The following is a 20,285-nucleotide window of genomic DNA, read 5'->3' on the forward strand; positions in this document are numbered from 1 at the left end:
AAAAACCTGAGCTTGCATTGCATTTCCAAAGATAGAAATCTAAATGTAGAAAAAAAATTGCATTACTAAAAGCGACTTCACACAGAAATCCCATGATAAATTAATGAAAGGGTGTCATGACACTGAAAAGAACAATTATTATTCAAACATCACATGAGCGCTTCACACTTTACCTGCTGGTGATCTAGCAGATGAAACTAAATCTAGAGTCAATGTGAGGCACACTGGATTTATCTCGAAAATATGGTGTAGTCCAGTATTTTTTAATCGAACACAGGAACCAGTTTGTGGTTAATACAGTCACAACCATTATTACGGTGGTAATTAGGTCATTTGTAATACTGTGTTGCTACTGTTCGTTTGATTATACCTCACCGTCGAACAACTATCATTCATTTCTGACATCAATAGTCAGATTACAGATGAATTACTAACTGACTGATCATCACGTTGAAGAGAGAGCTTATGAATTACAGTAAGTGTGTTAATTGCTTTCCTCAGGGCAACCTTAGCATGTCTGCTATGGACCTCCTGGTAAAAAAAGGAAAGCTGGCGAAAGCCCAGAGCTAGTGAATTTCATTTCTCCTCCTTGGATCCACAGATGGTAATTTAGATGTGCTGTGAATTAATTAAATGCGGAGCCAGTAAATGGGAGTGGGTTGATGTGATTTACTGACCTGGCGTCCATTAGGAAAAAAATGGCCCTAAGTAATGTATGTAATGTATGGCCTTGGGGGTTGGGTGTTGAAGGCGAGTGTGACGACTCTTATTGAGGCACTAGTGAACATAATATGGAGCAACGCTGCTTTCACCAAATGAGGAAAATACATTGAGAGGGAAGGAAACAGACACTTAACTCTGCTCTAGATATTCAGCCACAAAGAAACACAGAAACACACACTGACATGAAGATGCCAGACAGACTGGTGTGTGTGTGTGTGTGTATGTGTGTGTGCACGTTTGTCTGCGCATGAATGGGCATGACGACATGGACTCAATTGTTAAATGTTCACACTGTGAGGCTTCATGCTAAATTCCAAATTTCTGCACTTGATGTCTTTGGATGACTGATGATATCTTGAAGTGTCTCACTCACACCAGCAACAGTACCGCCCAAATTTTAAAAAACCCCTCACTAAATATGTTACGTCATGCCACATTAAAGGACAATGAGAAGTTTTCTGGCAATTTATAGAATAAAAAAACAATTAAAGTTGGAGTAAGCAGTGCTATATGGCACTGTTGGGTGAAAATGTCATTCTAAACTTTCCACATGCCATAATTCAAGTGGTCTGAGAGGAAACTAGACCGTGCCTCCTCTTGGCTCAGTTTTCATGCTTCAGAAATTCCACTCCATGATGGTAGATTTTAGCCAATCACAGGCCTTTTCACGCAGATCAGATGAGATAGCCTAACAGCAACAAAGTCTGTAGCAAGAGCAGGATGTGTTGTACACTGAGTTAGACGTTCAGTCAGGAGACCAGTTTTGAATTTAGATACATGTTGACTTTTAGCTTGACTGTCTTTGTAGCTTTAGGCAACACATCAAAAAAAAAAAAACAAATGGCAGATTAATCAATACAGATAATAATCGTGAAATTACAAGGGGCAGTTCCACGATTCAACATGCAAAGGGGCCATTTGGTTAACTGTCTTGTTCAATCACAATTGAGAAATGCACCTTCGCATTATTTTATCTTTTCAGTTCTGACTGGAAACCATCAGGTCTAATCAGCTCTAATCACATCTGATGGAAGAATTAGCAAAGGCACACTTTGAGCTGGGTGTAAATGTAGTCAGAGTGCGAGTCTGTGTGGTTGTGTTCATGTTGCAGTTTTTAATCCTGGCATCGCGTTCCCAAAAGATGCTCCCCTTCTTTGTCTCTTTGTCCCTGATCAGCTTCTTCCATCTCCTCTCTAATTGTTTCAAACTCTGTTATCACTCCCCCTCTCCTCTCCTCTTTCCATTTTCTTCCACATCAACACCTCTTTCTCCTCCCCTCCCCTCTAATGTCTTGGCTTGTTCTCTGTAATGAGGTCTCCATTAGTGCGAGGGACCACACCATGTAGCCACTGAGGGTGTGACTGCCTGGAATATGGGTCAAGGTTACTGAATCTGACTGGATTTGTATGCAGTTCTGGCTGCACTGCTTCTCTCAGGCAATAACTCTGCCCTGCTGGGACTGTTTTATCCCTCCTGAAATCAGCATCAGCAAAACACAGCTACTGGCTGCTTCACGCGACTCAATCATTTTTTTTTTGACGCCATGTGCTTTGTCAATGTATGTGGGTGCTGTGGGCTGCTTGGAGTGTGAGATGGATCATGTTCGCTGCTATCTGCTGCAAAATTAGGCATAAGTGTATCCCTCAGATTAGATTTTATTATCATATATTACAATAGTGTCTGTACAGTGTTAGTATTGCTGCTGCCATTACTGGGCACCTTTAAATCTGTTTTCAAGCCTTTGTCATGCTGGTCTGTCTCGGCTCTAATCCTCAAAGCTGCTGTTTCATCCTGTTGGTGCTGCTGGTTAGTACTGCAAAGTGAATTTCCCCTACTTTTACACTTTCTATCCTCAGATAGGAAAACAAAATGTGGCTTTCATTAGCAGTAACCAATGCCATGAAAATATTGACAGATTAACTCCATTATTAATCTGATAAATATGTTTTACCATGTCAAATGACTTCTATTTGGTGTGTGTGGAAGACTCTCAGTAGCAGACTAGAAATGTAGCAACAACCGCAACAAATACAGCACATTTTTAGGTACAAGACACATGTTTAGTCAGTTCAGACAGTCCACTGAGGTTTGTCCTCTCGGTAACCTGCATTTGGTCTCTGCTGAGAACAACAATCCCGCATCAGAGGACATGCTGAGGTGACAGTCAGACAACGTCAGACTCATCCAGACACATCAACTTTTTTAGTTTTATCTGCTTATGCAGCTCTCAGGCAAAATGCAATGAGATAGACACAGTAAGAACAAACACAAACAAGCAGCAGGGAGGCAAAGTTACATGAAACCACCAGACAAATAAAATCAAGCAATGACTGTGGAAGCAGTTGTGCTTTATGTGACAAAACGGTGCCTGTGACTGTTTTGGGATGTTGTGGGAACTGTGGACGCAAGCAGCCATAATGGCAATTTGATGAAAAGGTGCAGTAACTAAAGTACACATGTGCACACAGCAGCTGACCAAGAAAACATGGCTACAGAGAAATGTTTTTGAGCCATTATAGATCCTTAACAGAAGAAGAACATTAGTTAAGGAGTGATATAGTCTCTCTGCTGTGTGCATAAATGCCTGCATACTGTATATGAATAAGTATAGTATGTGTTTTAAAAAAATAAAAAAGACCCCTTTTATTTACTTTGTGGTGCAAAACTGCTTTAAAAAACTGCAAGACTATCATATAAGGAGAAAACTGTGACATATAACTTGGAACACTGTCCTCCTGTTTTGTGATATACAGCAATCCAACACCTGTGCCCTCTCTAATTACTTTCTAACTCAATATAGTCACTTTTGGATGTTTTACTAGATCTGTGTCGGATCTCCAGTGACCTACATATGTTCTTATGGTAGAGGAAAGAAAAGTAGGGCAGGCAGTGAACTTAATGTAAAACAGGATCCAAGCTGCACTGTAGCAATATCACACATCTACACACCAAAAAATTACAGTCTATAATCTCACATCAGCAGCAGACAGTTTTGATATCACACATATATAAACCTAAGAGATGACTGAAAGATATGTAAGCCAAACTAAGAAAGAAAGAAAGAAAGAAGCAAGTTTAAAAGAGGATCTGGAAAAGAATGACTAGTAAAGAAAAGAAAAAGTATGGAAAGGAAATTAAAGGACATTAATATCAAAAGACCAGTAAAGAGTGTTTGAGTAGAGAATGAAAAAAACACATGCACATGTTGTCACAGGAGGCCGTGTGGAGCTCTCCAGGCTTGTGGTTGGTGAAGAAAGATAGTTTGGATTGAAAGGTTTTTCCACAGCATGACTCACCACACTGGCCTACAGTGTTGCTCATTTCTCTTGTTTCCTTTAGCCTTTCTGACTGGATACCATATGGGTTTCTAATCTGTTGTGTTGAAAAACTTATGAATGAATTAGCAATGTTTATAGAACTAACCATCAACTTAACCCACCTAGTGGATTTTTTTCTATTAAACAATGCACAGTTTGGATTGGATTGGTATTTTTTTTCCATAATAGTCATTTTATATGAAGTCCCATTTTGCACAGTTCAGTAGTTTAAAGTTCTGACAGACCAGTTAGCTCCAGTACTGTAATGATAATACTAATAAGTCGAGAACCAGTTTCTAGCAAGAACCTCTGGACAACCAAACAGGATCAGCATCACAATAAAACCATCAAGCCACAACAGAATCACTAGAGTAGCGCCTCAGAATGCATTCTCACAATTTCTAAAAGGACATCCACATATTGCTTAAAAGTAAAGTGATTAACTTTCCATTTTGTAAGTTGTAAAATTCAGGCTCTAAGCTGTACAAATAACCAGCAAAACCCTGCAAACGCTATATTGTTTATCAGATGAAGTAAGACATTTTCTTGACAAATGCAGCCAGGTTTGATCAGTACCTTGATGGTGGAGGAGGCGTAGAGCATGTCCTCCAGGCTGAAGTGGCAGCAGCTGTTCAGGTTGTCTTTGCAGAAGTCTTGTATGAGCTGCAGGTTGTACAGTCGATCAGCCAGACTCATGTTGTCTTTTAGACAGACATCTGGGTGGACAGAAAAAACCATCAGGTGTCTGGGTCAGTGTAAAAACTTGATGATTGAAGCTGCTCCGGTTATAACGCCCACTTCAGTGTTTTTTTACTGTGCTGATGGTAATTTAAGATCGGAGATGCATGCAGTGTGTTCGGAACAATATATCTTCTCAGAAACTGCTGATGCTTTAAGTTTTACGAATGTCTGACCAATCATGAGAGAGGTCTAATCCCATTAACCATTGGGTGGAGCTGTGTGCTAATATACTTAAACAATGTTGATAGATTTTTTTGTTCCTGTGATTTGGTCAGTTAAGGTTGATGTGTGTAGTGTCTGGCTGTGTTTGTGTTAAGCGTCCTTTATCAGCACCGTGATGTGATTATGTTGCATCTGCTGATTGCCAGTGATTCTTAATCAATTGCATGAACAGGGAACAGAATTTAAAAAATGAGGCTGAATAAAATTAGTTGCCAGGATATGAAAACAGAGCAGAATCACGGTTGCAACAAGAGTTCCGCTTTTTTGGTTTAAGAACCACAAAAAGTTGAGCATTTCAGCAGCTTCAGCAACATTTCGGGATCATTAGTTTGGTCAAAAGTATAATTAACCTCCTGTAGATTAACAGCGGTCACCGTGTCCTGTTCTAAACCAACACACACAACTCTTCCATCAGTTCGCTCTAGTTGTAAAGTTCCCAGTGATGTACCCACAAAGAATGTATCGTGCCCATTTCTTACCGTCCAGTGGCAGCAGCTGAGGGCAGTAGAAGTGCAGCAGAGCACCAAGGGCCGAGCCATCGGTGCTGTCTTTAAGCAGGTTGTCCACTGGGGGGATCCAGGGAGCCGGCTGGGTCAAGGCCTGCTCCTTCCTGTAGCGAGCCTGCATGAGATGAAATACAATAAACCAAAGTGCATTGTGCAAAATTACACTGCCTACATCTGCAGTAGCTATTAAGCCCCAAAAATGGCCCATTGTTTTCTTTTTTTCCTCATTAACAATGGCTGCAAGTATATTACAGTGATCCTGGTAACAGCTGTATCTTTAGTGTGTCTTTAAAGCAGCAACAAACACTTTAGAACACAGCAAGGCTTCATTAGATTTACTCATGTATGAAGGTAAGTGAATGGCTCTGGAGCCTTGTAGCGTATGTTGTTTTAAATTGCAAAAAAGAAGACTTCATAGTGAGGCCATTGAAACTAAACAACCAGCCATTATTGGCATGAACAGAGCTGCAAAATTGACTAAAATGACTGTCAGTGATTATCGTTCTGTTCGTTGTGACCTGATCTTGATTATTTGGTCCTCATGAGACGAGGCACAAAAAAATCAACATGCCGAGTATTTTCTCTGAAATGTAAGCAATGACTTTGTATACACAGCATGGTAAATGAAAAATGGTACGCATGAATTTACAGATATCTATACATACAACGAAATTATTTAACAACAGCGGCTTCAGTATTTGCTGACACGGAGACTTTAAAACCATTTCATGCCAATTGCTCCCAGATGACCCATTTCGGAAATTGAAATTCTTTACTTTTTATTTTTGGCCAATCCCCCGAGACCTCTTGATTCCTCAAGGGTGTTTTTTTTCACTGACAAGAAGCTCACCATTAGTAAATACAAGGAAAGCGTGTTGAAGATACACATGCTACATTCCTTGTCTGTGTTTCAGTTAACCTTAAACTCATAGAGCAGTTAATAGAGACTGGAAAGAACAGCAAAGTATAATTAATAGATTTAAGCCATTCATTGCTTTATCTTAAGTGCTAAAAATTACAGTGACAGATAATTCTTATCATATTTTGTCCATGTTAAAATCACATGGATGTGGCACACGGGATTACATGTTAACTGAAACAGGAGCTGTGTTTATGTAACAGTAAAGTCACAGGTTGATGCACACATAATAAAATGATGGCAGTCAAGACAGAACGAGGGATGAGGGAGGACAGACGGCCACTATGGACAAAGACGAAAGAGCAGAGCACTGATTAGTTGACTTACAGGCACAAGCTTCATGTACCACTTGGTCGGAGACTGCAGCAGCACAGCAAAGGAAAAACAACAACAACACAGAAATACCTGTTAGTGAGATTAGTTAGTAATGCGATTAGTATTACAAGGAAAGACATGAAAACTGTGAGGCCAAAGGGAAAAAAAGCAGCGTGTTTCTGAGCGCCCATGAAAAGCATCCCACACAACGCAAATAACCCTGAAATTGTGTTTAGTGTAATGTGGTGTTTAGTTCTGAGTGTGTACATTGGACATTTGTGATCACGCATCTACTGACAAAAGAGCTGAATTATGAATAATAATAATAATATAGGACTGAAACTTGAAATATTATTTTCCCTTTTTTGAGCAAAACAAAAGCAACATTTCAACGCCATGTGCAACAAACGTGTAATGAGAAACTGGATTGTGGATCCTGTATTTTAGTCCTGAAATGACACAACTATTTGCACAACTTGCTTAAGAGATCTGTTCTGCATCTATTATTCATGTGTTTTTGCCAAAGGGGAATGTGACATCAAAACAGGAGACATGGTGATAAAAAAAAATTGTAGTAAAATTCTGAACTGAGCTTGAAAGAGAATTAATGTACCTGCTATATCCATCATCTATATCCAATTACCCCTGTTTAGTTTAAAAAAAAAAAAAAAAAAACACTATATGATTCTGTTACAGGACCAAAAAATAACGGTAGATCCCCAAATTTCCTTCCAATTTGCCGGTGACGTGTTAAACTTGAGAGGGAGCTTCAGAATCAAGCAGTGCTAGACACCTCCCCAAACAGATCCTCTTTAAAATACCAGTGTGTGTTCTGAAACAAAGCACTCAACATTTAATTGTTCATTGTCATGCTATTTAAATACTCTCAGGGGAAAACTTCACCCAAATAACAATCTCACCGCATAAATGTAACCAAACTGTCGGCTATCCTCTGACAATGTAAGCTGATTCCAGAGGAGGAGAGGCTTGCCTCAGTTAACAACTAATTCCCGCACTACCGAGAAGCATCAAAGAACCAAATGTAAGTGCCACTCAAAGTGGCTGGCAAGTCCTCAACTTCAAAGGCGAACCGTGACTCATGAGAAAATACATCCGCTTTGTACTGAAACCTTCAAAATAAATAATAAAGGCAAGAGTGAGAGGATGAAAAGATCACTTGGATTCTCCTGATTTGATTAGCGTCACAGTTCCCTGAATAGTAATGTGAGTTACCAGTACAGTCTAATGACATCAGAGGAACACACCTGATGTAATCTAATCAACAATGTTAGTTAAGCTAAGCATCTGTTTGCCTGAGACTGGATGGTCTTTCAAACGGGAGCCACAACACAACTGTTGGGAACCAATAAAAGTTTTCTAGATGAAAAGTTGAATTCATGGATCGTTGGCTGTAAAAACAGCATTAATGGAACAGCTTATGGGTACACCAGAAACAAGCCATATTTTACCAATAGCAGGTTTGTTGAGTTTATTAGATGTAGTACATGTTTAAAGGAAGACTCACTAATGCCAGTTTGGCTGCAGAACTAAAGGTGCACGCTCACTCCACTTTTCATGCATTTTATCTTTCTTAGTGCAGTTTATTGACAGTAATTAAGTGAACCCACCCATGTGTACTATTTCTGTGTTATGATTTGCATTATGTTCTTAAAGCATATGTTAGCTTCCTTTATTGCTTTTTTGTGCTTTCAGAAAGTACTTTTGTCACTACTTTCTCTCATTATCACATTGATTTATGACACGTAACAAGGAAATGAATGTGGTGCTTCGCTAGAACTACCTGGACCTTACAGATTAGGATTCTTGACTACAAAGAATTGCGGCAGTGAAATGAAATTCAATGGCAATGACACAGTGTTTTTGTAGACAGAGAAAGAGAGGAACAAACTGCCCCTCACACCACGTCTCAAGGCCGAATGGCAAAAATGCTGCACTCCCCAAAACATAACCTCTCAGTGTCAGCGCAGACCTACAGGCCAAGTTGAACATTTGGTTGGCAGGAGGGAGGCATGGCAGAGACAGAGGAAAGACATTTGATCATTTCTCTGGATGTCTTTCAAATTGTGTTTCTACAGATCCTGTACAATACAAAATAAATACATTATATAATTATCCTATTTTACCTTCTTTTTTATGCTTTTCATTACATCAGGCACTATAAACCAGTTTTCATATCAGTGACACTGGAGCAGTAATGCTGATTTTTAAAGTATATTTTAAATCTGAGGGCACTGCTATGCTTATGAAGGACATTTTAACTTATTCATGTATTATAATAAGACGAATAAAATGAAATAATGAAAGTAACTGAACTGTTGTGATAACATGTGATGAGTCCAGTGGTTAGTAAAGCCCACAAATCGACTGTTCAGTGGTTAGCCTGAACTTTCGCTGCCACGTTATTATGAATACAATCTTCAAACCCTGCTGGCCCAGTTTGAGAATAAGATGAAGGAAATGAAGTCTGTCCACATCTAAAGTGATGATTAAAGACTGGCTAAATCTGTTAAACCCACCAACTGAACCCCTGGGGAGAGGTAAGGCCCTCATCTATCATCTCCTTACACCAGAGCACACATGCACTTTTTACATGCAAATACAAATGCACTTCATCCTGCACAACTTCAATCATACCGCAATTCTTTTTCTCTTTCTACCAAACTTCATCCTCTCATCCAGACATGTCCAGTTCAGCTGCAGCTCAGCTTTTGCAACTTAAAAGGATTAAGTCCTCCCTTCTCTGTCCTAACGCTGCCTTTGGAGCTTCAAACCTCAACCGTGAATATAGTGCAGAAGGTTAAAATAAAAACACTGTTGCCCTGGTGAGCTCCAGTGTTGTCTCAGGAGGGTTTGTGTCTTTCTATGTCTGACTGAGACACAGGCTGCCTGCATGACTCACACTGCAGTCATGCTGCAAAGACAGAAGAGGGGGAAGTATGGGGTGGTGGGAGGTGATGGAGGGATAGGGAGATAGATGAAGCTGCTAGACAAAACTAAAAAAAAACAAAAACAAAACACGTGTTCTTTTTTGCATATTGGTGCAATTTGTGTGATTTATTCCTCTGAGTTTTTTCTCTGCAAAAATCAGGTACCTAAAAATGATGCAGTCTGCCACCTTTTTTCAGAAGTGTAACTTTGTGTGAGACTTTATGGTAATCAAAGAAACATATGTTTTCCTCTGTTTGCAGAGGCTAACAAGGAAGAGAGGTGAACAACACTGGTATAGTTTAATGAAACCCCAGTGGTAATTATGCTCATAACTTGCCATTTTACAACAGATGTGCGCATGTTTCATTTAAATGAAGACACTTGGCACTTCAGGAAAATTATATAAACTGAAACACTGATAGGCAGAAGATTAAAAAACAAAAAAAAATAAAAAACACTAGCACACCAGCAAGCTCAGTATAAAATTCAAATTGCAAAGACGCTGACTGTGCCTCCACCTGCCAGCACAGCAAGCTGCCATTATGCAACAACTCCTGTCTGAGTTAGTGACTTCTTGAAGTTAAAATGAAAGTTCAGAAACTGCCCAAACTAAACAACATGCAGAGTTGTCGTCATTATTTTGTCAAGTTTTGTCTGGCTCAGAGTTCACATTTCCAACAATGCAATACACTGTACTGTTATGTCCAAACTACCAACTAAGTGATTAAAACACTATTTCAGTAGCTAAGCAGAAACACTGATTAATACATGTGGACTTGAGATCATCTGAAAGTGTACAACTGCAGCATGCAATGACTGTGACTTTCACCGCAGTTTAATCTAGAACAATATCACCCATAAGCAAAGCAGAGACGGTCACCACGAGGACACAAACTAAACACACACAACAGTCCGCGTGAGCTGCCCAGAGGTTAGTGATGATGTTAACGAAGGGCCAGCTCTCCAGCTCGGGGGCCAAGCAAGTGGATGTGTTATCACTCACATAATGAGCAGACGTGGCTCCACATGTGAGGCACTCGGTCGCTGGCAGGGTGATTACACTTCAAAAAGTGTCGCTGTAACTTTAGTCGTTCGGTTTTTAAAAAGGTTTGTCTTGTTCAACAAGCTTGAAAAAAGTTTAATGATGATGTGATGCCCCTTTTTGATTGAACTTTACCAGTTAAAAGTGCGTGTGTTTTCCTGTGTTTTTGCGAGGGATGACTGATGCATGCAGTGCTGCGTCTGCATACTGACCGGTCAGATCAGCATCAAACACTGTGGAAGTCTGCACAGCCGTGGGACTGAGACGGCAAACACATACACACAAACTGCATTTCTCCATGTCAACTTTCTGCAGGCTAAAACACATGGGACAGAGCTGTGATTTGTACCCTTAGGTGAAGTCTCTCTCTAAACATCTCTACATGAAGCATCGCTAACGGTGTTGTGTCATAGTGTGTTTCCTGACAAACTGTGATAGAAAGGAATCTAGGAAAGGAGGGAGGAAGGAGAAGTAGGGATGAGGAAAGGCCTAAAGGAGGGAGAAGACGGCGAGTCTGGAGGACTGGAGTAGAGATCAAAGGCTGGGCAAGAGTGAAATGTAGAAAAAACTAAATTAACGAGTAAAGAGAGAGAACAGATGAATGCAAACAGAAATTTTCCATGGGTTTTGAACATGTGTTTAGGGGGTTTATGACTTTCAAGGGTCAGTGAAACTCTTAGAAAAACCCACTGCATCATTCAAAAAACACAGAAAGGTCACTTTAATCCACCACTGAAAACTGCTGGTGGTGCATAATGAATGATATGAAGGTGAGAGGCAGAAGCAAAGCATGAAGGATGAGGATGGAGGTGAATACAAGAGTGACATCATCCATCCAGTCCTTCCCCTCCTTCCTCTTCTCTTATCATTCTGCTCTGTTAGGTTGATAGGTGATGGCTGCCATGCCAATTGCAACCCTTGCTGCCACACCATAATGCTAAATGTAGCTTGACTGTGAGCACACAATGAAGTCATAAAGACATTATTAATTAAATACAAACACAGATGCTACAGTTGCAAAATATACCAGGTTTATAACGCTGTTATATGAATTTCCACAATAAAATTGTCGTAAAGGACTGTAATATCTGGGCGGCTCAGATTCATGAAGCCAGGAGCATCTGCTACTCCTTTGCTGATTCCGCCCATATTATGTCTCAAACTGTTTCTGAAACAAATTCGTGCTGTAAAGTTGCCAGATAGAGATTCAGGCCAACTTTTATTGAGGAGTAAGTTGGCATTCAGGCCCTTTGTATTTCTGAATATTTCGTGTGAACAGAAATCTAAAGAAAGCTTGCAAAATGTTTGAATTAGTCTGGAATGCTTACATGTAGCTTCATCAAACAAAAGACCATCAACATCTTTGCCAGATAAACTTATATCCATATGGCAACTATTATATATTATAGACAGAAAATCTTAAGTGGTTTCACTTGTGCTGTGTATAATTATCCATGACTGGTAAAACTTGATGATGGGGGCAATATTATGATACTATCAATTATTGTATAATACTGTAGTATGGCTTGTCAATCTTTCACATAATACATATAGAAAAGGGATTTTTATGCATATTGCATGCTTAGATTTTTATTGGTTTTTCTGCTGTATTCGCTAAAAATTTGTAGAAAAATGCAGTGCTCATTACACAGCAAATGCATTCTGACTTGGTTTGATCTGTGTCTGCTGCAAAACACAGAAACAAAATACAGCACCTAAGTCTATTTTACTATACACGACAGCTGATATATCGAAATCAATTATCACACCTTTCCTTACTAGAAAGCCCTGAATATGTTTCTGTGTCTGCACACTGTTATGAGTTGTTGGAACTGAATGTGGTATTTCATGATGTTCATTTATTGTCACAAGTGACTGAATCCATTGTTTTATAGCAAATGCAGTGTCAAACTACTAAATCCAAACAGATTTCTCCAGTTACTCAAATGCATAAAGCATAGAAACAAACACGCAGGCTACAGCAGGACGTCTGCTGGCATTAGAGATTACTGCTGATACTAGAGTCAGTTATATATAACAGATTTGGACTTTGGGCTGGACCCTGAACGTAGGTCACCCCGCGCTAAACGACTGCTTACCTAATTAGACACATTAGAGAGCACAGATCTTAGAGTGGATAAACTTGTTATGATGTTGAAGATCTAACCTGGCAGTCTCTCACTTTGTGATTTAATAAATACAGATTGAGCTTAATCTAAAGCTTAGACGTGTGTGAGTTAGATTTTCTTTGATGGTAGCTGGGTTTTAGCAGCTTAACTTCCGTCAAGGAAGCTTGTCCCAGATATTCAAATGACACAGAGGTCTGCGACAAATATCTGTCAGTCAAAAGGCGAATGTCGTGCTAAATCAATTAAGCGGAGCCAAGGATTTTACTTAAGTTGTTTGAAACTGTCCATCAATCTTGTACCGTTTCTGTGTTTAGTTGTAGATTAAGATGTGTTAAAACTGGGAGAGAAGAGGAAAGGAAAAACACCCACCCGTGGACTCCCAGCTGGCTCAGCAGTCTGAGATTCCTTCTTCCTCTGCTCCTGAGCCACAACATCCTTCAGATATTCATTTACCTGAGACAGAATAGATAAACACGATTAAAATTACTGCATAAATGAGCACAACTCAATACAAGGAGCAGTCTATGACTAATACCTCTTCTTCAACTCTTATTGCTCACATATTAAGAGTAATAGTCTTCAAATTCAAAATTAAATTAGGTTCCGTAGTTCATTTTTAAATTGTTTTTATAGTTGATGCTGAAATTATGGCCTCCACATCAACAGTTAAACATTATCAAACAATTAATAATGAAGCATTTCATTTCATTTAACTTATATACAGAGATAACAGTACTGTTACCACAACCACTCTTTGTTTTTTGCTGTTGTCTTTCCACTTTAATGTAAAGTAAAGAATGAAGCATTGCTATGTCTTATGCTTCTCCCATAAAGAACATAAATACAAGCCTGTGTTTGAAGTATATATTGCAGGAGTTTTGATTTTTCTGAATCACCTGGACTTTTAATGTAATAGCAGTGAAGTCAAGTAGAGTGGAACTGAATTGATTCTAAACAAATCTAATCTTAGTCTGACCATTTAATGAAATATCTCCTCGAGTCCATATGGACGAAGTGAAAAGAGGCTGTTAAAATGGTGATTTTTAGATGGCTGGAATGCCAGCTAACTCCAACAGAGAGCCATATGTCCAACCAGTAGGACACCAGGACCACACCTCCTGTTAGCTATTGTGTCTGTGTGTGTGAAGCTCAGAGCTGGCAGCATCCCAGCATTTCTACCAGAAGAATGTAAACAGACTGGGTCCCGTCAGACTTTATGGAGGGCCCACAGCAATCTGTGCGTACAGACCATGTAGACAATCACTTACACTTTATAATTCAGACGACCTGCTTTACATAGAGCATGTAGGTTCAAGGGGTATTAGGTCATATTTACTATAGGAAGTAACGTAGCAACTAGGCATACACATTTTGAACAATGTCCTTAATCATGAGATGGCCACGTTAACAATCTGTAAATGAAAAATGAATGAAATGCCACTTCTAACCACTGCCACTTTAAGCTTGCTGCATATTTACATTGGGAATTTGAAGAACAGATACACTAAACACCAGGTTACTGAATTATAAATAAAACAGCAAAAAATAATGACTTATTTTGAAATTGCTACAACTGACCCGAAAAAATTCACAGTATTAAACACAGCAAACGAGCTCCAGCCTTCCACAGTAAATTACCTGTAACATTATTAATTTCTTCACAGCAATTCGATATTAAAATAATAATGATAACTGATCTGTAGGGAATGTATGTCCTGCTAGACACAGCTGCTACTGAATGTTATCAGTGTTAGCAGCCCCACCTGCTCTCTGCTCTCAGCTCCTAGTTCAGTGTTACCATGAATTTCAGATATCTAGTTAAACCAGACAGCCACCAGACACCATTTTCACAATTTTATGCTGCAGAGTTCATCAGCATGACGAGCAGGAGGGTGGACTCATTTTATGGACATTTAGGGGTGGTTAGCAAACTCATCTGTAACTCCAGCTCATGAAACATTAACATTTCTGATGATATTTAGGTGTTAGCTACAAGCTGTATATTTTTCGATACTGTGCGAAAAATGAAAGCTTGAAGCATAATAAGTGTAACCATTAACCTGAAACAGGTGGATTAGGCTGTCAGTGATGTTGGAAAAGTTCTACACTTACTATACGTTGGATTTTATTGATCATTTTATATGATTTTCTTTTCTCTTTACTAATCCTACCTCCTAATGAAGAAAATGGAGAAAGAATATTGTCTACAGACCAGCTTCTGTACAAGATTATTAGCACTTGCCTTTTAAAAGGCCTTACAGTCCATTTAATAGATATGTAAAGGAGCAGAAGATAAGTATGACTTATCTGCAAAAGGTAAGTACAAGATAAGTAAGGAATGTCTGTTCTCTTGGACGTACAGCAAGTAACATACAAACTGTACTTGAAAGATATAAGTGTACTGCATGACTAGTATCAGCCTGTTAAAGTATTCAAAACGTTCTGAAAGTTGTTACAATTGGACCTTCTCACTTTCACTATACCCTGTGGGAGGTCTTCTCATTTGCTGTGAGTTCACCTGCACACGTTATGCCATGTAACCTCAGGCCATCAAGACAAAGTGGTGAATATTGAATAGATTTCATGGTAGTTAGGTCAGTTTTTTGACTGAAATATCTTGTAGCTCCACTGTGCAATGTGGAATTTCAGAGCTCAAGCTCTATCAGCAAAATACTGGTAAAAAGCCCCCTGAGAGAGATCATCAACTTTTCTATAATATGAGCACTATTCTTCGAAAGATACTGGATGCAGTGACAGTGATGCTTTTGAACAGGATAATCTGTAGATCACAAGTCAATGCACAGAGATCCACATCTAAACTTATACCAACCTTGTTGATCCAGGTGGTCACTGCGTCCTCTGTGTCATAAGGTGTTTCTACTTCAGGGTTGCTGGATGAATACTGACGAACGCAGGCCATCACCTTCTCCACATTCACAGTCTCCACTGTGTACGCCATCATCAGAGTGTCGATCATTGCCAGATGGGCGCTCTGAAAGAGAAAACAGTGCAAATAAAGATTAGAGGGTGGAAATGAATAGCTGTGAGGTGGCGCTGCAGTGACTGATTTCATTAAGATTCTATATGTAGGTATTTTACTTTTTCATTCCTTGTCACTTAGCAGTAAATACGTCAGTGTACTTGTGCAGTGGTCAAAACCACAGCCGAGTATACAATGGACATGACAAAAACATGATGTTTCACACGATGTCAAAAGAGACAGATTTATCCACTTTGCTATTGGACATTGAACCATGACAGTTTTAATTTCAGTAACAGACAGTGAAAGCCAGACAATAAGAAAATATGATACTTTAACAGGATGTAGATAACGGATACATAACAAATACAGCAAAGATCTGTCAGATTTGCTGAGGCAGAGAATGAAAAATGAATAAGTCAATATAGAGCATAAGCTAGAATATAAATATATAAAATGCAAGTAGTTGTTCCAGTTTGCACTTTTTTTTTTTTTTTTTCAAAAATGAAACTAAATTTAGTAAGGAATCATAGCATTCACATTTTACTGTAGCATAGTGGAGGATAAGGCAGCGAAAAAGCAGTGGTTTGGTTTATACGTTTGGACCAGGACTCCATATTCTTCTTCTATACTGTGCATCTGAAACTCTGTCTTCAGTTGAATTTTCTCTCGTAGCTGTTGCCCTGGAAACAAGTGCATCCATCCCCCTGTTACAAGACCCAGTTTGCTCACAGCGACTGTTAGTCTTTGAGAAGCTCGCATAAGACATCTTTCTGTGACCAAGTAACAGAACTGGTGCTGCTCCACTCATCATTATCTCTGAATGCAGGGTTCACATTTCAAAAACTACTAATCCCGTTTTGGAAAAAATTATAACATTCATCATACTGTAATTAAGTGATTATTTTTGACTAACTTGCATGTAATTTTCATTAGGTAAAGCTATGGGTAGTTAAATTCTCTGTTATCAGATAAGAAATGAAAATATAAACATAATCTAACACAAACATCAAACTCTAATGTATTGTATTGTCTGCATGACAATATATAATATAATATCACTGTCTTGTGTGACAGGTAAAGGAATCAACAAACAGAAGAACGAAAGGTGAGGTAACCAGTTCAACGCTGCAATATGCAAACATGTTTCATGATCATTTTGGTATTTGGTAGTCAAAGTTAATGAAACAGTGGGGTTTTAGGGACTTGTGTCATTCTGCAGCTTATTTTTTTGCCATTATTATAATGACCTGTGGTCATTACTTTTCATACACGTAATGTGGACTTAATGTGGATAAACTTCAACCCATCCAGTACCTTCGATCTTTATTTTTGTAGTTCTTGGCTGCTACCTTTCCTCTGCTAGTCTACGCTGCCTTGTGTATCCTTCAGCCACTACAGAAATCAAACTACTAAATATTTATACTCGAGCAGGAGCTTTTCCATGAGCTAACCCATTTAATCAACCACAAACTTTTTTTTGGCCTTTTAAGAATGGAAGGAAGACCTGCAAAAGGCCTTGAGCTGGAATCGAACCAATGCCGCTGCATCAGGGACTATAGCCCCTATTCATGGGTCACCTACTCAACCAGTTGAGCTATCTGGGCATCCAATCAATGATAAACTTAGAATGGCAATCATCCGGTGAAACAAAGTTTCTGGCGGTATCACCAGAGGTTCTATTTTGAAAGTGATATTGAAGCTGTGCTGCTCGCTTGCTCGATCAGGAAGATTATTGTATCATTTTTTGCTAATCATAAAGGTGAAAGAGACAAAGAACAAATCATGTAAAAATGTGTATAATTCCTTTTAGTTATTTTGTGATACAAAACGGACACTGCCTTGTTGTGCAGCAGTTGGTGGTTTGTGAGCTTTATGTGTTGACAGCTGGAAAATCCACAGGACAAACACAATGAATTACAGAGATATAGTAATGATATTTTCCCCAAACTATGGCAAGAAAAAAAGTATTTGGTAAGACTGACTGTCAAGTTAGCAACTGTAAGTGTATTTGCAGCGCTGTAATAAATTTCCTGTATGACACTGCATTAGCGTAATGCCTAATTTCCACTATCACTGATCTGGCAACGAGGCAGCAAAGCAGTCCCATTTAATAATACACTGCCAAGATGTTTCCTATTGGCCTTCATTTAGCCTGTCCAAACACTGCAATACATTATCCCGAGGACACACAAACAACCAAATGCACACTCATACACATCCTGCGATCAGGTTGCAGAGCAGAGTTATCAATCTGCCCTCCATTTCCAAAACAAAATGACCAACTCCAGGCAAGATCAATTTTGAAAAAGGCCAAGGGATCAGCAAAGACCCTCAAAGGGCTCTTTTCTCTCCTCATCTGCTTCCCTCTGCTGAGCAATCTGAGGATATTGATTTGGATCTGCTGTGGTCCAATGAGATAAAATGACAACAAGGAGAATAAATCTCGTTTACTGAACCGCAGACCCGCGTCTGATGATATTGAATGACATCATGCTATTGTGTGGGAGGAGGAGGTTAGCATAGAACCAGATGCTCCAAGACTTAGGTGCTTTTGAGACTGAATTCATACATACTTTATAAAGTGAACACAACTTCTTTGAGCACACGTTTTTTAGGTTTGGACGAACGGTGCAAACATTTTGACACACTACTTGAGGAGTTAAACTTTCTGTTTTACTCTAACTGTCAACAAAAATCCACCACTTGTACCACAAATATAAATAAATGAATGAAAAAAGCAGTGGAGATGAATTATTTCAATGCTGAAGCGGGAAGGCAGCTTGCACAGATGAGCCAATTACATTTACAATGGTCCCTCGCCATATCACGGTTCACTTTCCGCTGTCTCACTGTATCACGGATTTTGAAATTGCATTTGGTATCGCAGATTTTTCACATTTTTATATTTATATATATATATATATATATATATATATATTTATTATTGTGGCAAGCTGCATTGAAGAACAACGCTGAAGAAAGGATATTTTCCTGTAATCGATCGATGAGGGACCGCTGTTAATATGTTCACTTGCTTTTAATTATTAGAAATCCTTAAACAATGCAGTGCTTTTTTTAATATTATCTGAACATTTTGATAAAAATTTCAACATTCATTTTGCTGTTTTTGCTCTGTAATTGCATTTGTGCTGCATTCGAGTTGCTGACTTGTACTTTGAAATGTTTAGATTATCAGCTGATCCTGTAACAGAGCTCTGGTGTTTCCTTGTTCAACCAAAACAGACACAAATGTCTCATTCTATTTGAATAAATCTGGAAAATGCCACTTTAAAGGTCCCCTGAATTCAGTATTCATGACGCATTGTGTATATATACAGCAGACAGTGTGCCTCGACTGATGTACTTCTCAGGGAGAGTTGCTGTATGGTGTAACATTCAGAGAAATGGACAGTCAGTGAAAGATCAGCTGACCGTGTGTAAATGTTAGATGAAATTTAATAGGAAGAAAAGCGAGGAGGCGCAGATACTTTACTGTCCAAAGAAAGGGTCATTATAACAGACCTGCCTGTCATTTGCAATGAAGCTGTTTCCTCTGTCACATCTCATGATGTCATGTTCTCTAACCTTTAAGTCTGCTGAGCACATATGCCTTCCTTCAACACTGCTTTGCTTCACGGTATTACAGCCGCATGTATCTGCACACTGCATACCTTGTAGCTGCCTAGCAAAACCTCAGTGGCCGACAGTAGCTCCACTGGGCCGTTCAGAGATCAAATGCCTTGCTTGGGGGTATCTGGATGGTTGAAAGACGGGAAAACGTTGCCAGTTCATTCCATTTGATTTCCTTTCCAGGATTTAAACAGGCAACATTTTAATTATGAGGCTGCCTCTCTAACTTTTAATTCCATTTTCCCCAAGATGCTGCCTTAATCCCACGCTACTGCTAAAACTACTAATGGTTATGCTTATTTATTTCAAGCAAAATCTGATGAATGAATTCCATAAATGCATGCAGGCACAAATAAATAGACCTTAACACCTTGCATACACACACACACACTTTTTTTTTGCTTTCTCATCTAAGCTGACTATGCCCATAAATCTTGTATAGATCTCTCACGATGTAAGAAGATGCTGCTTCACGGTCAATATCCTGATTTTATTGTACTGCTACATTGCCGGGTCTCTGTATTTCCACCCGGGGAAATAGGCAAACACCGCTCATCTTTAATACGGCTCCGTGGTGAAAAAGCAAAGATGGAAATCCACCGTAGAAGCCTGATTTAACATCACACAAAGGAATTGCAAATATGAACCACAGTAACCTACAAAAGACAGAGTGTGGTGTATTTTACCTCGCTGTTGTGTGTGTGTCGTACATAAACTAAGATCTCCATTGTCAGAGCTCTGAGCTGCTTGTTGAGGCCAGAGCCAGCTACCCATAAAAAGATGAACAACACAGCCATCCTCACCTTTAC

General features: G+C 39.2%; 1 protein-coding gene across 11 annotated transcripts in view; it reads right to left on the reverse strand.

Annotated features, from left to right (window-relative positions):
• camsap2a (calmodulin regulated spectrin-associated protein family, member 2a) overlaps nucleotides 1-20,285 on the reverse strand; it is a 49,241-nt gene that overhangs the window by 14,133 nt on the left and 14,823 nt on the right. For 7 of the 11 annotated variants that reach the window (XM_035957533.2, XM_023290941.3, XM_023290939.3 and 4 more), the window contains exons 3-7: nucleotides 15,694-15,855; nucleotides 13,233-13,316; nucleotides 6,756-6,788; nucleotides 5,483-5,624; nucleotides 4,617-4,756 (exon numbers count right to left, since the gene is read on the reverse strand). In XM_035957533.2, coding sequence (XP_035813426.2) covers nucleotides 4,617-4,756; nucleotides 5,483-5,624; nucleotides 6,756-6,788; nucleotides 13,233-13,316; nucleotides 15,694-15,855 — 561 coding nt within the window. The remainder of the gene's footprint in view (nucleotides 1-4,616; nucleotides 4,757-5,482; nucleotides 5,625-6,755; nucleotides 6,789-13,232; nucleotides 13,317-15,693; nucleotides 15,856-20,285) is intronic. The other 4 variants (XM_023290943.3, XM_023290942.3, XM_035957536.2 and 1 more) reach the window with 1 other exon arrangement.

Source organism: Amphiprion ocellaris, chromosome 2, assembly GCF_022539595.1.
Source record: "Amphiprion ocellaris isolate individual 3 ecotype Okinawa chromosome 2, ASM2253959v1, whole genome shotgun sequence".
In the NCBI taxonomy this organism is placed as follows: domain Eukaryota; kingdom Metazoa; phylum Chordata; class Actinopteri; family Pomacentridae; genus Amphiprion; species Amphiprion ocellaris.